Raw genomic sequence first — 21,685 nt, forward strand, 5'->3', positions numbered from 1 at the left:
AGACTCAGAAAGGGCAGAGACGGAGATAAAACGTTCTGACCTTAGGAAACAGAAAAGATAACCAATTAGACATTGTTGAAAGGGCACCAGCTGGCTTAAAGAACACCCCACTGATTATTTTTTCTTAAAGGCATGCTTGGTCCAAATCTGAAACTCAGCTGCAGAGCCGCTTTCCCGCTTGCAAGTTTTCAGGTTTGAGCTGCCGGGCTGACCCTTCTGTAGGCAGCTGCGCCCCTGGTCCTGAGCCCAAAGTGGGTCCCGCTGTTTGGAGGGCTGATGTGCCCACCCCCAGAGTATCCACGCTCCTCGGGGCCCCAGCCAGCAAGATGGAAACCTCCTGGATTAGCCCATGCAGGCTGCGTTTGTTACTGCTAATAAGGATTTATTTGCATAAAAAAGATCTCTGCCAAGAGCATCATTCCAGCAGAGCGGGGCCCTAGTACACATGGCACAGAGTGCTGTTTGCCCAGAGGACATTTATCTGGTGGGCGAGACAACGTGTCACATTGCACAGGTGGGAGAGACGAACAGAACTGCAGATCCCTGGTATGGCCAGGAGCTGCACCCAGAGCCCCTTGCCCCCTCCTGTGCCTGGTCTCATGCCAGGACCTGTCCCTCCTTCCTCGCGGCAGCACTCGGAGGAGCAGGATGAGGCTGCACAAGAGGTTCAAACACATGCTGCTGCTGCTGCTGCCAGCCCCAGCTGAGCCCAAGAGAGGGTTTTGCTCCCCACAGCTCAGGCTTCAGCCTGCTGAGAGGCTTCGGGCTCAGGCATGGCCATGCTACAGCGAGGTTAGAGTCCTGTTATGTCTCATCTCCCCCTAACCATAAAGCAGCCTTTTTTTAGTCCTCAGTAATGTCCTTGCAGAAAGAGGTGTCATTTTGAAATGACAGCCTTTTCAGCGATGGGGCACAGCCCGGAGAGCCTGCACACAGTGGCAGCCTGTGGGAGGGACAGAGGACCCTCCTGGGCTGGTGGGATCTGTGCTGCGGCATCCAAGACCTCTCTGGGCTCTGGTACAGGGTTTGATGCAGAAAGGTTACACTGGAAGCGTTGCACATTAACGCTTCTGCAACAGCAATCAGCATGGGCACAGAAGGATGGTCAGCGCGCTCACGTGGACCGAGGTGGAGGAAGCCTCAGTGATCCAGGAAACAGCATTAGGTGCAACATGTAATTTTTGGTGCCAGTGAGGCCAAGACCTGTGAGAATGAAAAATAAAGATTGCTGTGCAAACATAACTCTGGAGCAGAGATAAGCGGTGGTGGTAAGGTGAAGGGCAGCTCTGTCCTTATCTGCCTCCTAGCATCGCTAATAGCTGTGTTTCCTTCCTTGGAGTGAAGACAGACAGCAGGACAGACGGCTCTGTGCTTAATGTGGTTTGGATTTTTCAGCATCCTTAGGTCTCATTCGGGATGGGTATCAAGGAGGCATGCTGTTCTCCACCGTCTCAGGCCATTGCTAATGCATTTTGCAAAGCACTTTGACTTGAAAAAGTTAAGAATAAGTTAACCAGAGGCAGGTTTTCAGATGAGCTTAGGCATCGTGTGAGGTTTGGCTGCCCTGGTTTTTTTTTTTACTATCTCCCAGAACATGTTTCAGTGCCGTAGTTACGAGAGGTTCAAGTTGTGTTTTACCGCCTTCCCAAACCTGTCTGTGCCCCGCCGAGACTGCAGTTCTGCCCGCAGGTAGGCTGGGTGTCTGTTCCCTGTGTAAGACGACTACAGTCAGACTATACTCCCTGAACCGTGAATTTTGTCCAGGCGTGAGCTTCCAAATCCTGCTGTAACTGCTACGGTCACATGAAGGCAGCAGGAGCTGGCGCAGGTGCCGAGAGCGGTCCCAGCTTCCCCCAAGGTGCTGCTTCTCCCTGCTCTGTGGCAGCCCCTCCGGTGTGTCAGCACCGCGCTGGTTTGGCCGTGCCGGGGAACTGATCTGGCTTCAGATGGTCGTGGCAGAGAAGGTGCGTGTCGTCGGAACCTGGAGTGTCCCCCAGCTCCATGCACTGCGCTGGCGTGTTGGCACGGAGGAGGAGGAGGGCGGCATGGAGTGGGCACGGGCGGCTGCGGGGAAGGGCAGACCCTTTGGTGGCACTGTAAGGTGAAGAGAGCACGTAACTGCGTTGTAAGGCGCTTACCTGAAATAAACGATTTATACAAAGCTGGACTATAAGAACAAGGAAGTATCATAAAAATTACTGAGGAAGAAAAACTAAAAAATCCCCCAAACAGGCAAAAAAACCCCAAACCACCCCTGCAGACAGGCAGTGGAGTCCTTTAAAGAGTAAAATCTTTTCTTTAAAGGTCTTCTCCCTTCCTGCAGCATCTTTTGCAGCTGGGCGGTGGTGCAGGTTGTCACCAGCCCGGAGTTCACAGCAGGGAGCAGCCAGTCTGTAACTTCTGTTCAGAAGGATTGCCCGGGCCGATGCTGCAGCCGACCTGCCCCACTCCCACCACCACTGCGCGGCGCTGGAAATGTGGTAACGCTGGAAAATAAACCCCAGCACAACATCCTTCTAAAATAAGTGTAAAATTTTAGGTGTGGCTGCACAGATTAAATGGAGTTGAAATAAATCATGCAAATAGTAATGAAAGTTGAAAGCAATTTGGTTGCACTTCAGTACGTTTCATCAGTCATCTCTCTTCTGAAGTGGAAATGCCAAGCCTGATGCGAATTAAACCTTCTCCCTCCTCCCTCTCCCCTCTTTCCCCGAACTTTTCAAAAGGCCTTTTGAAAAACCTCTGAATACCTTTCTTGGCTGACCAGATTTTACCCTGCTTGCTTGTAACCTCCAAATTCTCAGCCAAGACAGTGACTCTAATTTGGAGAAGTCATGGGCCTGATCTGCATCCTCGATTCCTCTCTTGGCCCTTCCTTATCTCCCTGCAAAAGGGAAAAGGGCTGGGATGAGGCAAGGCCAGGGACCGAGGAGAGATGGAAGAGCTGCTTAGATGTTTGGCTTTTTAGGGCAACACGACTTTTAATGTTGGCTTTTCTGCTTGAGGATCAAATGGCGGCTCGGACGGGGGTTGAAAGCAGCAGGTTTCCAAAGCGAAGCACTGACTGAGCAGAAGAAGGAGATCTGATGCATCGTTTGTACCTGAGCTGGGACTGCTCCTGCCTGGTCTCCCCCTCCCAGTCTGTCTGTCATGTCTTTGCGAACCGTGCAGCCAGGGTGCTAAAGCGCACATCTCCCCTCTTCTCTCTTGCAGGTAGAGGACGCCATGCTTATGTTTGACAAGACAACCAACAGGCATAGAGGTAAGAGAGAACGGGAGCTCAGACATCACATGTTGTGACAGCTTCTGCACGGTGAGCACAGCCAAAAATCAGTGTCAACGTGATGACCCCGTGGCTAAATCCAGTGGTGCTAAATCCCTCTGTTCCGCAGGTGTTGCAGAGGAAGGGCTGCTTGGCATGTAATGCCGCACGTCACGTGGATTTGGTTTATTAGAGGTGACTTTTCTGGTCAGTCTAATGACTTACCTTTGGGAGGACTGCTGTCAGGCTCCGTGGCATCCCAGGAGACAGTGAAGCCCAGGGTGTGCTGAGGCTGCAGGGAAGCAGAGGGTTTGTACCGAGGTGGTTAGCGTCAGGTTAAGCTGGGCATAAGACTGGTTAAACTGAGATAGCAGGAAATTAAGATGCTAAACCCTTCTGCTGGGGTTTCAGGCATGCTGGAGATTTGAAGCTGAGGACTGCCCGTCCTCCAGTGATAGTAGTTCAGAATAAGCAGAATCTCCAGAAGAGGAATTTCCCTCCACATATTTCACAAGAGAGACGAGGTTTCATCATTGCTTGTTACAGCTCTGTGAAAATGAGCTGAGGATTATTTTCAATGTTATGGCCATTCCTTTCAGTGGAAATAAATGATGCTCTTCTGTCTCTTGGCGAGCAGTTCACGTTATCGCTGCAGCAGAGGCGCTGAGCTCCAGGTGGAGCGCAGCCTGGCAGCTGCTTTGCTGGGCTGGGAGGAGGTAAATGTACCTGGGCTCTCACGGTGGCACCAGAAACTGCACTGGGGACACGCTCCGAGACCCTCTTCCCTTCTCTCCAAACGAGATTGATTTTATGCCACCAGTGTCCCTGCTTTATGTGGCTTCTGCCCCCCTGCGACGGCGTGGACGTGTAGCCCGGAGGTTTGTTGCTTGCCCTTCACACCCCGGCCTCTTTGTGGGGGCTCTCTTGATGGATACTGGTATTGTCTCGTCTGCCGATATGTGCCTGCTACTCAGTGCAGGCTGCGTAGCCTGTTGTGCAGGGAGGCTGACAGAAGGTGTAAAGGAGCCTGTTCCTGGGCCAGCAGCGCTGGGAGCGCTGGGAAGGGGAGAGCGGAGCAGCCCAGAGCGCGTGGCCACGGCCACCGCGCCTCATCATCATCTCCATGGCAGGGTCTGAAGACCTTGACCTCCCAGCACTGTCTGAATTATTCACTGCTCTGATATTTGCCTTAACAAGCAACTTCAGTGCATGGGGCTGGCTGGGTGAGTCAGGCAAAACCTCCAGGATAGCATTCCCTCCCTCCAGCAGTTCCCTCCCAGGCACTAATCCCTCTCTGAAGTCAGGGATCATAGTGGAAATCCCTGGAAAATTCAGCAGCAGTGAGCAGAAGGCTTGCTTGGAAAGGATAAGCTCTTTGGAGCCAGGGGGGGCATGCTAACAGCCAGTGCCCATCAGTTTTGTAACAGGAACCAAGTGTTCAAAACTCCTACGTAGTTTGGAAAGTTCAACCCCTGACAACTTCCCTTTATATCCAGGGAATTTTCCATGCTTCTTTTTGCAACCACCCTGAAACGGGCCATAAATATCCTTCTCCATTCAGAGTCTTGGCAAGTTGTTTGTTGCATTTAAAAGCTGCATTATGTGGTGCTTTTGTGCTGGGCACAAGGGCCCCACATCCCCGCTCTGATGTGGCAGAGGGGCTCAAGGAGTACAGGGGGGCTCTGGTCCCAGCAAGGCGCACACTTGCAGATTTGGCCCCTGTGAATGTGTTTCTGCAAGTCTTCTGCGTGCTTTTGTTTATATTCCTTGTTTTCTTCTCTTAAACTGTTTCTTAACCTGGTGAGGTCACGCAGCGTGGATCGGACAGGCTGGCAGTGCATTCTGGCGTTCGTCTCCGTGCCCTGTCCTGCTGAGGCTTTTGCAGCCCCATTTGCAAGTCCCTGGCCTGCGGTTCCATGTCCCCGCCCCATCACCACTTTGTGTGTTGCAGGTGGGAGGCAACAGGGTTTCCTTTTTTCCCCGGGAATTCTGTGAATTTCATTGGTTAATTATTTTTTTTTTAGCCTTGTTTTTCTACACGCAAGCGGTAGTATCTCTTTGCATCAACATCCTTGTGTAAGCTCCTAGGTGAGGTCTAAGTGGGGAGGAACTAAGGGTCCAAAAGGACCAAAAGCAGATTCCGAATGCCGTTGGGTGGAGGTGGTGTTACCCCCACCTCCCGTATGCCCCAGCGGAGTCAGGCTCCGCAGCCAGGGCTGTCCCGCTTGCTTGTGCCATCCAGGAGGCAGGGTGGGCTGCAGCCTCCCTCCCTGCCCCTGGCAAATAAGGGAGTTCTCTGGCACCCGGGAGGGCCAGCTCTGTTTGTGAGGCAGTATCCCGGGGAACAGATGGACCCTTTTGCTGGGTGCAGGACAATGCTGCTTATTTGCTGGGATTAGCCAAAATTCCTGCAGGCGTGTGAAGCCCGGCCGGTGCCAAGGGGTTGCGCTGCTGCAACGGGAGCAGCTGCCAGGGGGGCATGTCTGAGCGCTGGGTCCTTACCTCTGCCAAGTGCAGGTGGGAGGAAGAACTAAGTGTAAAAGGCAGCATAAAGAGTCGTCTTCATCTTCACGCTTTAATTTATACAGCTTTTTCTGGCATATTTTCCTTCTCTGCACAGGTAGCTACCACTAATCAGGCTAATAAACTGGCTAGTGGGCTGCTGTGATGAGGCAAGTTCTGCTGCATCAATCGTTTATAAAATCACCTCAGATTTTACAAATTGTGACATTCTGATTGTGTTGGAAACGTGTTTAAAATGCAGTAGTGTGCAGCAACAGTGTTAATGGCAATTCTTAAAACCACTCGCAGGTTCCAATCTTTATCTTCAAATTAGCCGAGGGAAAGAGAAACGGCAGATAAAATATCCGCTGTGGCTTACTGTAGTTAGTCTATGCCTAGAATAATCAGCGTAGGCAAGGGAAACGAAAAGTATTAAAATGCACTCCCAACTGCTAGAAGGCGAGATAAATTTCCTTGCAAGCAAATTGAGCATATTTGTTGATGTGATTCTGGCCCGTGCGTGTTGTGGTAGTGTATGACTGGCCAGCATGCGTGGCGTGGGGCCGGCAGGGGCTGGTTAGTGGGGGGGCTCAGATTTAACCAGGCATGCTAAGAGGGATTTTCAAAACTGCTCGTTGTTTCTTGAAAACCCCACCCAAAATAAAAATTAATGCCTTGCCAATGGAGCACGTAACTTTCATGACATTAAAAATGTCACCAGGCTAACCATGTTGTTGCCTCTGCTGGTGTCTTTTTGGTTTTTTAATTTCTCAACTATTCCTGGACGTTCTCTAAGGAGAATAAGACTCAGAGCTATTGCATTCCATGCCTGCCTGACTAGCCATATTAAAGGCAGGCTGAAAAAGCTGTATTTAGTTGAAGGAGTGGTTAATTTTTGGATTATCATAGGTAAAACAATGCCTAGCTTCACTGGGATGCAGTGTCTTCTTGTGGGGCTTCTCCTTCTGGCTTGGCCACTTCACTGTGGTAGTGGGCACGCAATGAACTAGCACTTAGAAGGCAAATACCTCTGGGTCCCCATAGTTACGATGCCATCTCTTTTTGGAAAGAAAATGTTGGTAATCCTCTTATTTCTGTACCCTGTGCCATACTGTTGCACTTCTGTACAGGGAGCAAAACCACACAAAAGTTCTCCAGACACTATGGAAGATCACTTTCACCACCTTCAGCACTTTCTTCACTGCCTAAAATTTCATAGAGCTGAAAATTACTGGGTCAATCTTGAAAGGATTTAGTAATTGGAAATAAAAAAAATAAAAAAAGAGGGTGATGTTATTTTGTTACCCTTGCAAAGTGCAGATAAAAATCTGGAGTTCAACATTAGTTATTGATCTTTGTGGTTGGAGGGAGCCTGGCAAGATGATGATGTCCTTCTAACTCCATTATGGAGGGGAGCTCCAGAAGGCATACCAATGTGCTGCCGAGCACGACTGCAGGAGGGTAGAGGTGGGTCAAGACATGGTGGGATATTGAATAATTATCGTAATGGGATGCTCTTGATCACAGCTTTAGATGCTCTCCACCAGCACGGGCTCGTTTTATGCTTGCCTGTAGCCATCAGCTGCTCCAGAAGCTGTCCGCGGCGTGCAACACGACTGTCCTGCATCTTGAACTTGCAAAAAGACAAAGATCTTGAGTGACTGAATCCCCCAAGCTGTAATAGCTGGTATTGAATGTAATACTATATGTTTTTCAAAGCCATACAGCCCCCAGAGTTATTTTCATATCAATTAACTCTCTCACAGAGTTAAGAATGGCAGGGGAGAGAGGAGGGATGTGACAGCATGGGATTTGGACTTCTTTAATCTTAAAACTAAACAAAATTAAAGAAGGGCAGGCTGTCCGCCTGGTACAAACAATATCCTATGTGTTAGGGGTTAAAACATCTCCGAAAGACAGGCATCGATTGTGGCAGAGCTTTAAAACCACTTGGGTTTTTGCTGTCACTGCAAACGTGCTGCTGTTTCCCCGCAGGGGGGGTGCTGGGGCCGGGGCTGGGCGGCATCTCGGGGGCTGTGTGGGGCTGGGTGGTAGCTGAGCATCCCTCCGACACGGCCGAGCCGGCAGCTCCCAGGGGCTCTGCGGCCGGGCTCTCCCCAGCCGTGTGGAGACGGGGGTGCCCCAGGTTTGGGTTGGATCTACACCGCAGCATCGGGGCTGGGAGATCTCCGTGGCTCGTAGCACCGGGACCACACACGGGAGCGCAGCGTCTGCAGCATCCTTCCTGCGGCCGCCGCTCGCAAGGAGGGATGCAAGGGTCGTGTGTCGTGTTTGCGTTATCCCCATCTAGCCAGTTTCGGTGCATGAAAGTAATTGTCCAGGTGGAAGCCGTTGGTGTAATGGTTGTATTTATTGGAAGAGACAGGAGTGATGTTGTTAGCGAGATAGCGTCTGTGCCTCGGCGAAGGATGATGCTTTTCTTAGGAGAAAAATAGCTTTTGTGTGCTGTCCAGCTGCCAAAACCTCAGTTTTGTAGTTGACCTCTGAAGTTATAATTGACATTTTTATAGATGGGATATAAATATAATTAAGAGTCGTTGCAATTATTTGTTTATCGCCATCTCCCTCAGGTAAGGCAAGGTCATGTACATCCCCAGGCAGTTTTCAGTAAAGAGTATTTAAAATATATAGAAATAATTGCCTAATTTGGTCATTTTCAGCGTAGCTTTTCTTGGCAGCAGTCTGGCGAGGGTACTGAGCGTTTGAGGGCAGCTCAGAGGGAGCCTTGCATATGCTCACGTAGTTTTGCGTTTGGAAGGATGGGGCTAAAGGGAGAGCTGCTGTTCACCCCAGTTTGACCCACAGAATTTTGGAAAAGCATCCACAAATGCGGTGATGGTATTTTTTTAGAGCATGAAGTACTTCAAGGGCTTTGGATGAACAGTGTGAGATAAGCTGTAAACAGGGGCAATGTTATTGTTACTGCTTTCCTAGATGAGACGGGGGTTTATTCCCATCAGTTGTATCACTTCGTAAGTGGGGCTCCGGAGAGTGCAGCTGTTCTGAGGGAAGCGCTGGCTCGGCTCAGCCCCACCATTCCCTGGCCGGTGACATTCATCCCAGGGACCTGGGGCTGCGACACGGAGAGAGGCTTCAACCCTTGACGCATAGAGACGTGGAGTGTTTGTCTTCCTCCAAAGGCACAGAGGATCGCAGGGAGGTGTAGCCGCAGACAGGCTTTTTAGAGCAATTTTTAAGCAAATATTTGCTTCAAAACTTCACATGAGGGCTGCGAAGATCCATTAGTTAATATTATTTACCATTTACAGATCTATCAGTGAAAGTGGTGATGGCTGAGCGATAATACCGTCAGTCATACCTGTCTGTTTAGACTGCAGCTATGACATGTGTCGTATTAATATTTTATATGTGTATGTTTTTAATATTACATCCTCACTTATAAATATTCATGTCGTAAAACACATTAACAGCTGCAACACTGCCGACCGCTATTCACATTTCTGCTGTGTGGCAGAGTCACCCCCGTCCCGGCTGGAGCCCAGGCAGGAGCTGGGACAGCTGCAGCCATGGGGAAGGGGCTGCTGGCCATGGCCCACCAGTGTCCCCTTTGGCATCGACCTCCCCCCCTTTGCCTCTGTGTGGGACGGTGGGGCCGGGCGCCAGCGCCTGGGCCAGGGTGGCAGCTGCCGCTGGGGCAGTGGCTTCGGCGCAGCGGTGTGCCGGTGACCCCAAGCTCGACAGGCTCGGTGCTGCTCCCTGTTCCGATGTTAATAAACACAAAACAAAAGGGAAAAGCTGCCAATTCTTGGATCCATCTCCCTTGTCTTTTAATTTCCTGGCCAGCGCCTATTGCTGCTGCATCAGGGCACCTTACGTGAAATGTAAAAATAAATGCATTCAAGCCAGTATGAGCCCTGCATCCCAGCAGACTCAGTTTCAGAATAGCAAATAAGGCTCCTGGCCACGCTTTTCAAGGCGATTATTGAACGTCTCGGGTGGTTACAGTCATTCTGCCCCCAGCCTCATGCTGGATAACGCCACCTGAGGCTTGGAATAATTGCCCAGCTATGTACTGTCTGTCATACCTTATTGCTTAATTTTATACCAGTAATGAAAATTACATCCAGAGGAGGAGAAAGAGTGAACAGCTGCACTGGCCGGGACGCACCGAAGGAATAGATGTGTGCAAATGCTTTCTCTAAAGAAGGGGAGAGGCTCTGCTTGCCAGCAGCACTCGGGAGATGGCTTGACATTTTTATTTTCTTGTTTAACAAACAAATGCAATAATAATCAGAAAAAAAATCCTGCCAGCCTCCCATAAAGGTTGCAAATACAGCCCAGCAATTAGTTTGGAAGTCTCTGGTTACACAATCAGACTTTAAGGTAAATACCAACTTAAAAATATATTGTAAAGGACAGTAGGTTTGTAAAAATCATTTATATCTTGTCTTCGTAGCTAACATGTGTAAAGAGATTATTTAATTCCCTCTCCCCAGAGGGAGAGCCCTACACAGCTAGACCTTTTTGACCTTTTTAATGTATCCAGCCTCCTTTCGATTAGCCTTAATGCAGGTAGTAACGGGAGGTGACGGTGACTGCAGGGCTCAGCCCTGGCACTCTCCTGCGTGCCCCCTCCGCCGCGGGGGGCGAGGGGAAGGTGGGCGTCCCTGCCGGGCAGCGCGGGGCTCTGACAGCTCTGCAAAGGGGTGTCAGGCGCTAACAAGTGCACAGGCAGCATCCTGCTCCTTCCCGTGGTGGAGACGGCTACAGGAGGGGGGGGTCAGAGCCACAGCTTCAAACCTGCAGGGAGGCAGAGGTGTGCAGGAGGGAGCTGCGCGGTTTCTGTGGCGCCTGTATACAGAAGCCATTAAATAGCTTTTCCAGTACTGGTTTAGCTTTCCGGGGTTTGGTAAGTGTGGTGTTGCAGATCACCAGAGGCTGATCTCTAGAGTGGAGACATGGGAAGAAAGGAGATGGCAGTGGCTGGGCATAGGCAGGGCTGTGAGCAGGACCGGGCGTCTCCTTCCCGCGGAACCGTGGTTAACGGTTGCTGTCTTAAGAAAGAAAAGTGTTCCCATTCACTGAGTACTGAACAGTATCAATAACTTAATGCGATTAGACTACAGTGGTATTGGGGAGTGCAGAGTGAATCGGTAGAGCCTTTCTCATCTCTGAAAGGTTCTTCAGGAAACATAAAGCAAGAGTTGTGCAAATATTTAAGAACTTTTTTAAAATTACGGTAACGGTTCTGTTACACTTGCAGAAGGTCAGTGTGATTGAGCTCTGCCAGAATGAGTGCTTGCATTGGAAACAGACTGCATAATCTTCCCAGCTGAAGCTGTGTTGAGAAGACAGTGAGGTCATTTTAATACGACTTCAGTCTGCCATCTTCATTGTCACTGCTGAGCAGCCAGTTTGAGTGACAGATAAATTAGCAAAAATCCTGATGATCTGTGAATGGAAAAAAAACCCTAAATGCCGTGAATAAGTTCTTGCTTATGATTCTACTCAGCTGATGAAACCAAACCCCTTTTGCTTCCCAGAATGCAGGAGCAAAGTGATTAGCAGGTAGTGCTTCAAGTCTTGTGGGAGTATTTGAAAATGTTAATTGAGGAAAGGCCAGAAACAGGAGGAGAACAAAATGCAACATTTACATAGACGGGCAGTCTTAATGCAACAAGCAGAATTAAAATCAGTGTGGTGACCTTGAGAAAACAGGCAGCTACCTGCAGCATGCTGGTGCCAAAAAATGTGGTATGAAAATATTGAGAGATGCTGTGCAGCTTTCGCTCCCTGGTGTGTTGTGTTCTTCTCCCAGTGGACTGCTGAAAGCAGACTGAGTGAGTCCCCTCAAGTATGCAGGGGGGGGAGCTTTTATTTTTCATATATCTGTGCTTTATATTTGCTGGGTTTGATAATAAAGCTTTTTCACTGAAGATGAGGAGGATGTTCACAGAGAAGGGGCTGGTTTGCCTCGCTGTGCCCGCTCCATCTCGGGAGTAAATCACCTCCATCAGCTGCCACCCCGCTCACACCTGGGACCTGGATGCTGCTGAAGCCTTTAATTTTACAAGGTCATTGCCATACATAAAGCCTCCTGGTGATCTGTTTAAACGAACAGATAACACATCCCCTATCCCCAAAATCTTGAGATTCAGCAGAAATGTGTTACACAAATAGTGCTGGTAGCGAAGGCTGTTACCCCTGAGCCTCCTGTTCGAGTGGGCTCTGCCATGCCACCCTCTGCTGTGCTTGCCATCCCTGGCTGCCTTTCTGGTTTTCTCGGTGTTGATTTGTAGGGGTGGGTAATTCAGATGGGAGGTGCTGCGCCAAGCTGTAGGGTGCCTCTGCACAGGTACCTGAACACACGCTCCTGCGTGGCGGGCCAGGGTGGGCATGCGAGCGTGTGGCTGACGTGGGCCCCGCGCTGCGCCTGGGGAGCAGAAATTCCTCCCAGGGTCGTTTTTGCAAGGTAGAGGCATCGAGTGGCTCTGCGGCCAAAGGAGGGCTTCGCAGTGGGGTGTGTAAACGCGAACACTGCTACCCAGCTATTAATGGTTTACAGCTTTTGCATGGATACATCCCACCTAACCAATCCTCTTATATTAGCAAATGAGAAGCTGTTAAAATTAGTAGCTTGGATACGTAAAAGGTGTGCTGCAGTAACGCTGTGTCTGGCCTCGGGGCCTTCCTCGCCTCCTGCCCCAGCCTTCGCCAGCCCCTGTTTCACCCTCTCTCCTCCTGCACCCCCTCAGCTGCAGGGAAAGGCAGTGGCTGCCCCTGCCCCCTCACTGTCTCGCTCCCTGGAGCATTCCCAGCTCCATCCCCAGCACCCCGGTGATCCTCTTCTGCTGAGTTTGGGTGGCCGTGGGGCCAGCGGCACGGTGGCTCTGAGCCCAGGGCTCGCGGTGCCCATGAGCCCGGTATCCCACGGCAGCCACCTCGCACTTGCAGGGCTGGCCGGGTGTGCGGGAGGGGGCAGTGGCGGTGTGGGTGGTGGTTTTGCATGGCAGGCTGCCCCAGATTTCACAGTGGAGGATATTCTTGGAGAGTGGGCTAAGAAAGTCCCTTGCTTTCTCTGATTTCCTCTGGTGATGGCTCTGGTTTTCTGCTGTGCCGGGGCAGAGCTCTGCAGGTGTTCGGTGCTGACTTCCGCGAGTGGGAGAAGGTGCGGGTCATCACAGTTCTCTGCAGCCCCGGCATATCTGCTGGCTCCCCAGCTGGCGGGAGGCCGTGTCCCTGCCCTGTGTCACCGTGGTGGCTTGCAGGTGGTGGCCAGAGACACACAGAGGGTTTGGGTCCTGCCAGTCCTTGCACGGAGCCCTGCAGCATTGGCGGCTCTTGGGGAAGGCTCAGCTGCGTCCACATATCCTGCGTTTCAGGGGCTCTTCCACCACCGAGGCAGTCGGAAGCCCTGACGCGCAGTGAGCCGAGCCTGCCCTGGAAGCTGTGAGGGCAAACACCTTGGTGCTGTGAACTGTCCTGTGCCTGCAGGCTTTGGTGAGCCCAAGACAGAGCGCCCCGGCTCCCGCTGCTGGTACGCGCTGCCAGTACGCGCTCGGCTCCCACATCGTTGGTAAGGAATGGCACCGGTCGCTGGGCTGCACGCGAGCTTGGCTTTGACCGGTGCTTTCCTGGCTCTTTCCCAACCCAGGGCTGGAAGGGCGAGGATTGATGTCCGTAGCTGCCTTCCCCACCAGCAGCAAGGCAAGAACAAAACATCTCTAAAAAGAGCAATTCATCCACCATTCCAGCTTCCCCTGCTTTCCCCCCACCAGGTGAGACCCACTGAGCTCCCCCCGGTGCGGTGGGACGTGGAGTTTGTGCTGGCAGGCGCGGGGGCACGTGGAGCGATGCTGGGGGCTTGTGCCACACAGCGCCTGTGCCCTTCGCATCAGTGCCCTCTTACCTGCGATCGCACTTTTCCCAGAATAATAAGTTCTGACTGAAGATTTCTTTAATTAGGTTGATTAATATGTACTGGCAAGGAGTGATTTTGCTTATTCTGTATGTTTTTTTGTATATATAAGCTGAAGTAAACATCTGGCCTTTTTTTGCTGGATCTGATAGAATAAGTAATTTGGAAAACAGCTTCTCTCACAAAACTGCAGGTCGGCGGATTTGGGTTTTGGGGTTTGGGGGTTTTTCTTTTTAATTTATTGAGTGTTTTCTGGACCAGAAAGAGTACCTTCAACTAGTGTCATAATTCACAAATCGTTCTCCCATTTTAAAACATCTGTCAATGCAAACAGCTTCCTTAATTCCTTCCTTCAGAAGAAGACCAGGAGCGAACAGGTACGATACCACTAACCCTGCAGAGCCTCCTGTGAGTGATTTTGAACCTCTTTGCGGGCATGTCTGTCCCAGGGGAGCCAGTAAGGTGCAGGGATCAGGGGTGCAGGGTGGTGGAGTGACCCCGCAGCCCCCATCGGTGCCGAGCGTGGATCGGGGTCTGATTCTGTGGCTCGCGCTTTGGCCGCAGCCCCGTCTCTCCATATTTACTCTTGGTTGGACCGTCACCAGCCCCAGCAGAAGTCCTTTGAGAGTTGTGTGGTTGACTTCAGTGGCAGCAAGGCTCTGACAATGGAAACCATTCTCCTCATCCATTGCACGAGTTACACATGAACACACGTGTTCAACAGCACACTCAAAATTAGGGCAGGATCCGTAGGGGGAAGCCTGGCAAGAGAATACGCTTTGAGCATCATTGTGGCAACTCCCCTGTCGGCTCACAGGATGTTCGGATGAGCTAAAATCCCGTGGAGGTATGAGAGGCGGGTTTGGCTTTTGCCAATCTCTGTCCCTGCCAGCCGGTTGCCCTGCCTTTCGAGCTCGGTTCCCAGTGCCAGCCTGTCCCTGCAGCGGGGACGTGCTTCCCTGCGGCTGGCGAGCTCCGTCCCGCGGCAGAGCCGGCTGTTGGCAGAGGCGCTGCAGCCATGCAGGGGGGCACCTCGCCCCACATCGGTCCCCTGGGCGCCGGCAGGGCCAGGCATGGGGCTCAGCAGCGTGGTGCAAGCCTGTTCAGCAGCTCCGTTCCTCCTCACCCGCCAAGCAAACTAATAAAGAAGTAAACACACTTGTTTTTCTCCAGTCTCTGGATGTAATTGCAGGAAAACAAAAAAATCAGATTATAGAAGTGGGGGATTTGTTTTCTTGTGAATCAGCAGCCCATTCCCCTGCTGCCGGCAGTGTGGCACAGGTTTTTTCCTGGCTGTTTGGCTGGATTTCGCCCCGTCCCTCGCAGGGCAGGAGCGCAGCGTGCTGTTCCGTACCCAGCCCGGGGCTCCAGCAAGGTTCGGAAGCAGCACAAGGGTGGTGGGAGGTGGAGGTGGACTGATAACCTGCCTGGCTGCTCAGGGAAGGAGCAGCTGCGGAGGGAAGATGGGAGCAGCTGTGGATATGAAATTAGTCATTCTATGAAGAAATGGATTTGATAAATAATAAAACACTGGTATTAACAACAGATGCTTTCCAGGTCAGATGACTTTGATAAAAGCACCCAACAGCCGTGGGTAATGGTATGAAAAATATGTATCTATATTTATGGATCTATCTATATGAAAAGGCATATAATAAGCGTGTGTTTGCGTATAGATATGTGGGTGTACAAGCTCATATATAAATGTACCGGTATTTTATTTCTGTTTTAAAATGACAGTGAAAGTGGTGCTGCTCCCGTTCTTCACAGGCTTTGAGACTTGCCAAGAAAACCTGAAATCTGATCAATGTCTCCCAAATCCAGCGCGCTCCCTCCCCTCCTCTCACAGCACTGGCTCCATTTGTTTTTATATTCATACCTTTTCATTTTGATAACTGTTTTGATTTGTAAAATACTATGCCTTATACAATGTTTCCTTTATGATGATTTTGTATGCTTTTCTTATCTTTCACCTTAAATCTTTGATAAGAGCATTTTAAAAATGAAATTGCTACCTGGCAGCATTACGCACTGCTGGCTGGCTGCCAGCGGAGACGAGAGCTGCGGAGGAGGAGAGGGGCTTGGGAAAGCCTCCCCGAGCAGCGCGGGGAGCTGGGCTGGGCGGCAGGTGGGATGCAGGAGGCTGAGGAAGGGGAGGGAGGAAGCCCAGTGGGACTGGGCTTTGCCTCCTGCAGCTAGGGATCCTCTCTGCACCCAGCCCAGCCAGTGCCATGCACACCCTGGGCACGGCAGGGACCCCCACCACTGCCTTGCATGTGTCCTGGTGTGGGGCACGCTGTGCTCTTGCAGGGGCGGGAGTTTTAGCAGGGGTTGGTGCCGGCCCTGTCCTAGCGATGCCCCTGGTTGCCGAACGTTTCCCTTTCTTTCCTCCCTGCTAAATTGCTTATTAGTCTGATTGACTGTCGCTGCGCGCTGGAGGCGGAGGGTGACGCAGCGGTGGGGTCGGTTTGTTTTTCCCTCAGAGCCATAAAGGCGAACCTTGGGGGGGGGGGGGGTGTTTCTATAGGGTGACCCAGTGTTGCTTGCGACTTTCCAGCACGTCCAAGTAATTGAAACGTTTTTGGATAGCTGTTGGTTGTGCCTGCTGAATGTGATTTATCAGGGGGAAGGCATCAGCACTGGGAATATCAGTAAATAGAACTGTCTGACATGGCAGGTCATTTTTATTTTAATATAGTAGATTTAATGAACTCTTGTCTTTATAATTCATGGTACTTGCTGAATGCATCCATTTCCCCTCCGTAATGACGTTAGTTACAGATCTGTCCTTCGTTAGAGGCTTTATTGCGGCTGGCAAACTTAACTCTCTCTGAGTTGCGGTGATACATTCCCAAAGTGCAAAGGGTTATGTGATAAATGGGCGCCTTTTACATTCCATGCTGTCAGTACAAACGTAGCCAAAAACTTAGCCAAGTAGTTCGTGCATTATTAATTATTATTACTGAATCTGGTGAAAGGTCATTTGCAAAGGCCTGTGGTGTGTGTTCCCCCAGCTTAGTGGGAACACGCTGATCACCAGTGTGGCCATGGCACCTCTCTGGTAGCTTGTGCGTGTTGGAGGTGTTCGGGTGAGAGCCCACAGCAGACCCCAAATCTGCTGTCAAGTGACTTAATAGCATTTATGTCCAGCCTAACCCAATCTATCTCACCTTGCAGAGAAGAAAAAAAAATAATCCCGCATCAAAATTACTGCTTTTGGAACTGTCTTGTCTCTTTTGAGTAGGAACTGGAGACAACTAGACAAGCTTCAATGAAAGCGAATAAAGAAACATTACTTTCTGAACACAATCTTCTGTTACCAGTCACTTTTCAACAGACATTCAATCAAAATGCTAATAGCAAAGGCAACAAGGGAGCGAGGTTATTGTAATACTAATTGATAGGCTGCAGGGATGGGTTTTGATAAGTGCTGTTGAAGATATATTTTTGAAATATGATTCTCTTTAATTACAATGATACTAATAAAAAATGAACAAATGATTTAATGATAGTTTTCTAGGTAATGACTTGAAGATTTTTGTTCGAGTTATTTTCCAGAGGTTCTTTTAAACCAGAAATTATGAAAATCACCTTAAAAATAAAGCTGTAGTGGAAGGTAGTGACTTTATCTAGACTTGCATGGCTACTTTGCATCAAAATTAATACTGTCAGATCTGAAGCACTTGAATAAGAAATCCAGTCATTTATTTATACAATAGACTTTGCTGAAAGCCCGTAGTTGAAGCCCACATTGCATGTAGGAAAGCATTTAATATCTAATACTTATAATAATTAGGATCAATTATGCCAGCAAGGATTTTAAAATACATTTTGAGGGAGGGGAAGAATGGGCTGAGGGGTATTCACTAAGGTTTTACAGTGCATCGGGGTACCGAGTCTGATCGTATTAATAGAGATTATTGACATTTGGTGATGGGAAGCTCCAAACTCGGAGCTGCCTTCCCGGCGCAGCAGCTGATGCTCCCTGTGCCGCGGTGGGTGGGAGAGCCGTGCCAATGCCCCCAGCCGGCACCATCCCAACCAGAGCCTCTCCCGCTGGCCGCGGGGCTGCGTGGGCACAGCGTCCTGCTGCTCCGCTCCCTGCGAGACCGCAGCACAAAGAGAAAGGGCAGATCTGTCGCTGACGGACAGCCTCTGCTTCAGCTAATTTTTTATGAATTAATTGATAAGAAAACAAAGGGGGGGAGGTGTGTGTGTGGGGGGGTGTTTTGCTTTTGTTGATGTGGCTGGGGGCTCTTTCTGGGGCAGGGAAGGATGATCTCTCCTGCCTTTCAATTTGTCAAGCTCTCTCTCAAAGATCTGCCAGAGAAGAAAGGGTAATTAATAGGCTTGAAGTCATTTCCGATGTGTCAGTATTTCTGCCTTGCTTCCAAGTGATAATGTTCGCTGGCTCGAGGCCTCCCGGGAGCCTTCCATCTTATTAACTTGTCTAGGAGAAACAGTGAGTGGGGACAGCTTGGGCCAGTGGGTGACATGAAATAAGGATTTGTGGTGTAGTGAGCTGTAAACACGGGGCCCGGTTGAGTAAAAAGTGGCAAGAGAGGGGGAAAAAAATAAAAGATAAAGGAAGGAAAATATATTTAAAAAGCCACTGGTCACAAGTATGTATGATGGGGGGGGGTGCACTTTATTTGGGGCAGTCTGTACCCGACCCATAGAGCTGGACCTGCTGCTGTGTCACCCGTGGCCAACTTTGGCACGTGCCCAACTCTGGTCCCAGTTCTGCCCGGGTCCCCCTGCCCGTGGCACCGATTGCCTGTGGTCCAGCGCACCGGTGCTGCCCTGGCTGCCGCTGCTGCCAAAAGACCCGGCTGTCGGACAGGCTGCAGCATTATTTTATTTTAACCAGAGGTAAACGCAGCCGTTTGGGGCTGTCTCATGGTTTTGGCCCCGTCCCGCAGAGCTGTTGTCCCTGCTGCTGGCAGCCTGCCGCCCAGGTGCCACGGGGCTGGCATGGCCGCGGGCAGGAGCAGCCCTCCCTGCGGCAGCCACCGCGCTGGCAGCGCCGCGGAGCAGCTGGCGGCCGGGGCTTTGCGGGAGTCGTGTGTGATTTTTTAGAGATGCTCAACTTGAGGCACTGAAAAGGGATGTGTTTTCAGCAGACCGAGGGCTAGGTCCTTCTCCTCATCACTTCGCTCCGCTTGCCAAGTTGGTTGGCAGTTTTCATAGCTTTTCTTAATTGTGTTTGAAAACTTAAGCGTTAAACTCAGGACGCTTACGTGTGAAGGCGCCTTCGTTCTCAGAACTGCAGGGATTCAATAATCTACATCCTGTACAGAGCCAGAGAGGGCTGGGACGCCTGCGGAGACACGCACAGCGCCATGATAGAGGTGTGCAGCAGCACCGGGAGTGAATCCCCGCTCCTGCCCTGGGTGAGTGTGATGCTGCGCCTCGCGGGCGGCTTCCCGAGGGAGGAAAGACCCTCTTGTTCCACATATCCCAGAAGCTGCTCTTGGGAGCTGAAGCTCTGCATCCTGGATTTCCATCCTCCTTGGTGTATGTCTTTATATTCTCTGTCCCGTTGCTCAGCACAGGACCAGCCTCCCACTTCTTTCACCTCTGTGCTCTCAGCGTGCGGGACGTTGCACGTCACCTGCCCACGCCGGGAGGGGACAGGCCCCGCGCAGGTGGGCTTGACGCAGGGCAGTGCCTCATGCCGCTCGCCTTGTCCCGCAGCAGCCTTGGGCAGCAGAAGCAATATTAGAGGAGCAGCTGTGTGAGTGTAGTTGGCAGAATGATTTTTGGGTTTTGCCCTGACTCCCTGTTGTTATATAGCTTCTGCTACATATATATATATAGCAAAGGCTTGCTGTGGTGGGGGGTGCGCAGGAGAGGACAGATTTCTCATCGCTGTGTGCATTTGGTAACTACATCTGTCATCGCACGACTGTCAACACAAGATTTTGTTTAGTTGCTTTCCCCCTGCACAGTCCTGGTGAGGTTTTTGTTAATTGCAATTAGAACACATGAAAATAGAGATTATTTTTAAACTGTTTTCCTGATAGTCCTGTATGATGTAGCAAGGAGGCTGGGTGGGATCTCAGTTTTCCCTGAAATGGGCACCGTGCCTGGTACAGGGCCCAACTCCCCGAGGCATCCTTGCGTGAGAAGACGTTCAGACCCTGCTGGCGCAGCAGGGCACTGCCCAGGCAGGCCAAATCCAGGACTGTGGGCTCCATCAGGGCGAGATGTAACAAGGTCACGCGTGGGTCCGGGGTTTTGTATGTGCCGAGTTGCCCGCTTGCCTTTGACTTGAGTAAAAGCTGCAGAGCACCCAGGGAGAGAGGGCTGAGTGAGGCATAGCCCTAAGTTCGTCAGGATAAAACGAGGAGGAGATGTCTTGGAGCAATGTTCTGTGCGGCTGAGCTGATCCGTCTTGCGCAGTGTTGAGCATCACTGCTGTTGGAGCTCTGACCTTCATGACAGATGTGGGCTTACGTAAGGGTGATGCTATATCTACATATCTAACCTTCTTTGCTTTTCTTGTTTTGTTTTTAAATTCTCCTTCATAGCAAAAGCGCATGAGCAGTTTCATTAGCTATTAAAGGAAAACCCAATGGAGGCAGTGCTGGTCTCTGCCACATACAAGCTGTTCCTCAGAGATTGTTCCCTTTTTTATTTTTTAAAGTAGCAAACCTTGGTGTTTTGGGTCACTCGGAAGGAACAGGATGTCTTTCACATATTGACAGGTTTTTTTCTTCTCTTTTCTTTTCTGATCTCACTCCTGTTTGTCAAGCTCACTTTTCATTTTCCAGAGAAATGATTATGACTAAACATCTCTGACAACCTCTTTGCAAAGTGTGAGAAGGCTACAATGAAAAAAAAAAAAAAGGAGCCACCTCAAAGCTCTTCAGTGATTAAGCTACTTAACTGGCAAGTTTTTCTCTTCTACTGTGGAGTGTATTTCTGCACAATGGAGTTCCCCTTGCAAGCACTACTTAGGGAAGCACTAGTGTAATCTAATTAAATTTGTTTTAATATTCTGTGAAAATTAAAACTGAATCCTTCCTGTTGGAAAGAATGACCGTGCATGTATTAGTCCTCTATGTTTTGTTGTTGTTGTTAGCTTATTCAAATATTAACACTGCCTGCCTGCTCAAAATGATAGTTTGCATCCATTAATGGAGCTTAATTCTCAAATTAAATGACGAATGATATATAGGAATAGTTGAAAGTTGGTTGCTGGATATATATATATTTTTTTAATACTTATGTTACTTCCTGGAGGTAAATAAGGGGAGGGGATGCTGTGCAATATCATCACTGTGAAATTAAAATGAAGTCTCATTATTTGAGGATGGAATTCAGTGGCTGAAGGTTTACTCTTCATCTGAAGCTTCATTCTGAATTCTTCCAGCTAATTGCCTGCTGATTAGTTGAGAGACAGGCATTGCTAATGCTGGCCTTAAGCATCAAATTAGCCCCTGCAAAGTCTTAGGCACCGAGCAGGAGACTTCGGTGGGGCGCGGGGTGTTGTTGCCAGTGAGCAAAAGGACAGGGTGTCCCTCGCAGCCGCATCGGGAGCCCAGGCAGGATGACCCAGCCGCAGGGACAGGACGGAGCCACCCGGCAGAGCAAGCCCCTCCATTCTCTCGTGTTGCTGCCGCGTCCTGAGCTGCCGCCAGTCCCGGTCTCAGGGGTCCTGTGCGGTGTGGAGCCGTTCTGCTGGTTGCGAGGGGCTGGTGGCAGCCTTGCACACCCTGGCTGCCCGTTTGGTTAATTCTCTTTATATTTTTGCATTCATTTACATTATTTTTTTCTTTTTTTCTTTTTTTTTTTTTCTGAGAGTTTTGAGTTCTTTCCAGTCAGAGGATCTAGGTAGCCAGAGTAGGTGTGTTTGGTGCACGTGTGGAAATGAAGAAAGTGCTGACCCCCAAATAACAGGTAACAGCAACTTCCCTGCATTTCCTGGTCAGACTTAATTCTTCTTTGGGGGAAAGTTTTCCGGAGAGGGGAAAAAAATGCAGAACTTAAGGTTGCAATTTATTTAAAAAACACCA

General features: G+C 50.2%; 1 protein-coding gene across 18 annotated transcripts in view; it reads left to right on the forward strand.

The window, feature by feature from the left end:
* MSI2 (musashi RNA binding protein 2) overlaps positions 1–21,685 on the forward strand; it is a 255,886-nt gene that overhangs the window by 151,776 nt on the left and 82,425 nt on the right. For all 18 annotated transcript variants that reach the window (XM_037411897.1, XM_037411889.1, XM_037411914.1 and 15 more), the window contains one exon: positions 3,214–3,262. In XM_037411897.1, the coding sequence (XP_037267794.1) occupies positions 3,214–3,262 (49 nt within the window). The remainder of the gene's footprint in view (positions 1–3,213; positions 3,263–21,685) is intronic.

Source organism: Falco rusticolus, chromosome 1 (assembly GCF_015220075.1).
Source record: "Falco rusticolus isolate bFalRus1 chromosome 1, bFalRus1.pri, whole genome shotgun sequence".
NCBI lineage: Eukaryota > Metazoa > Chordata > Aves > Falconiformes > Falconidae > Falco > Falco rusticolus.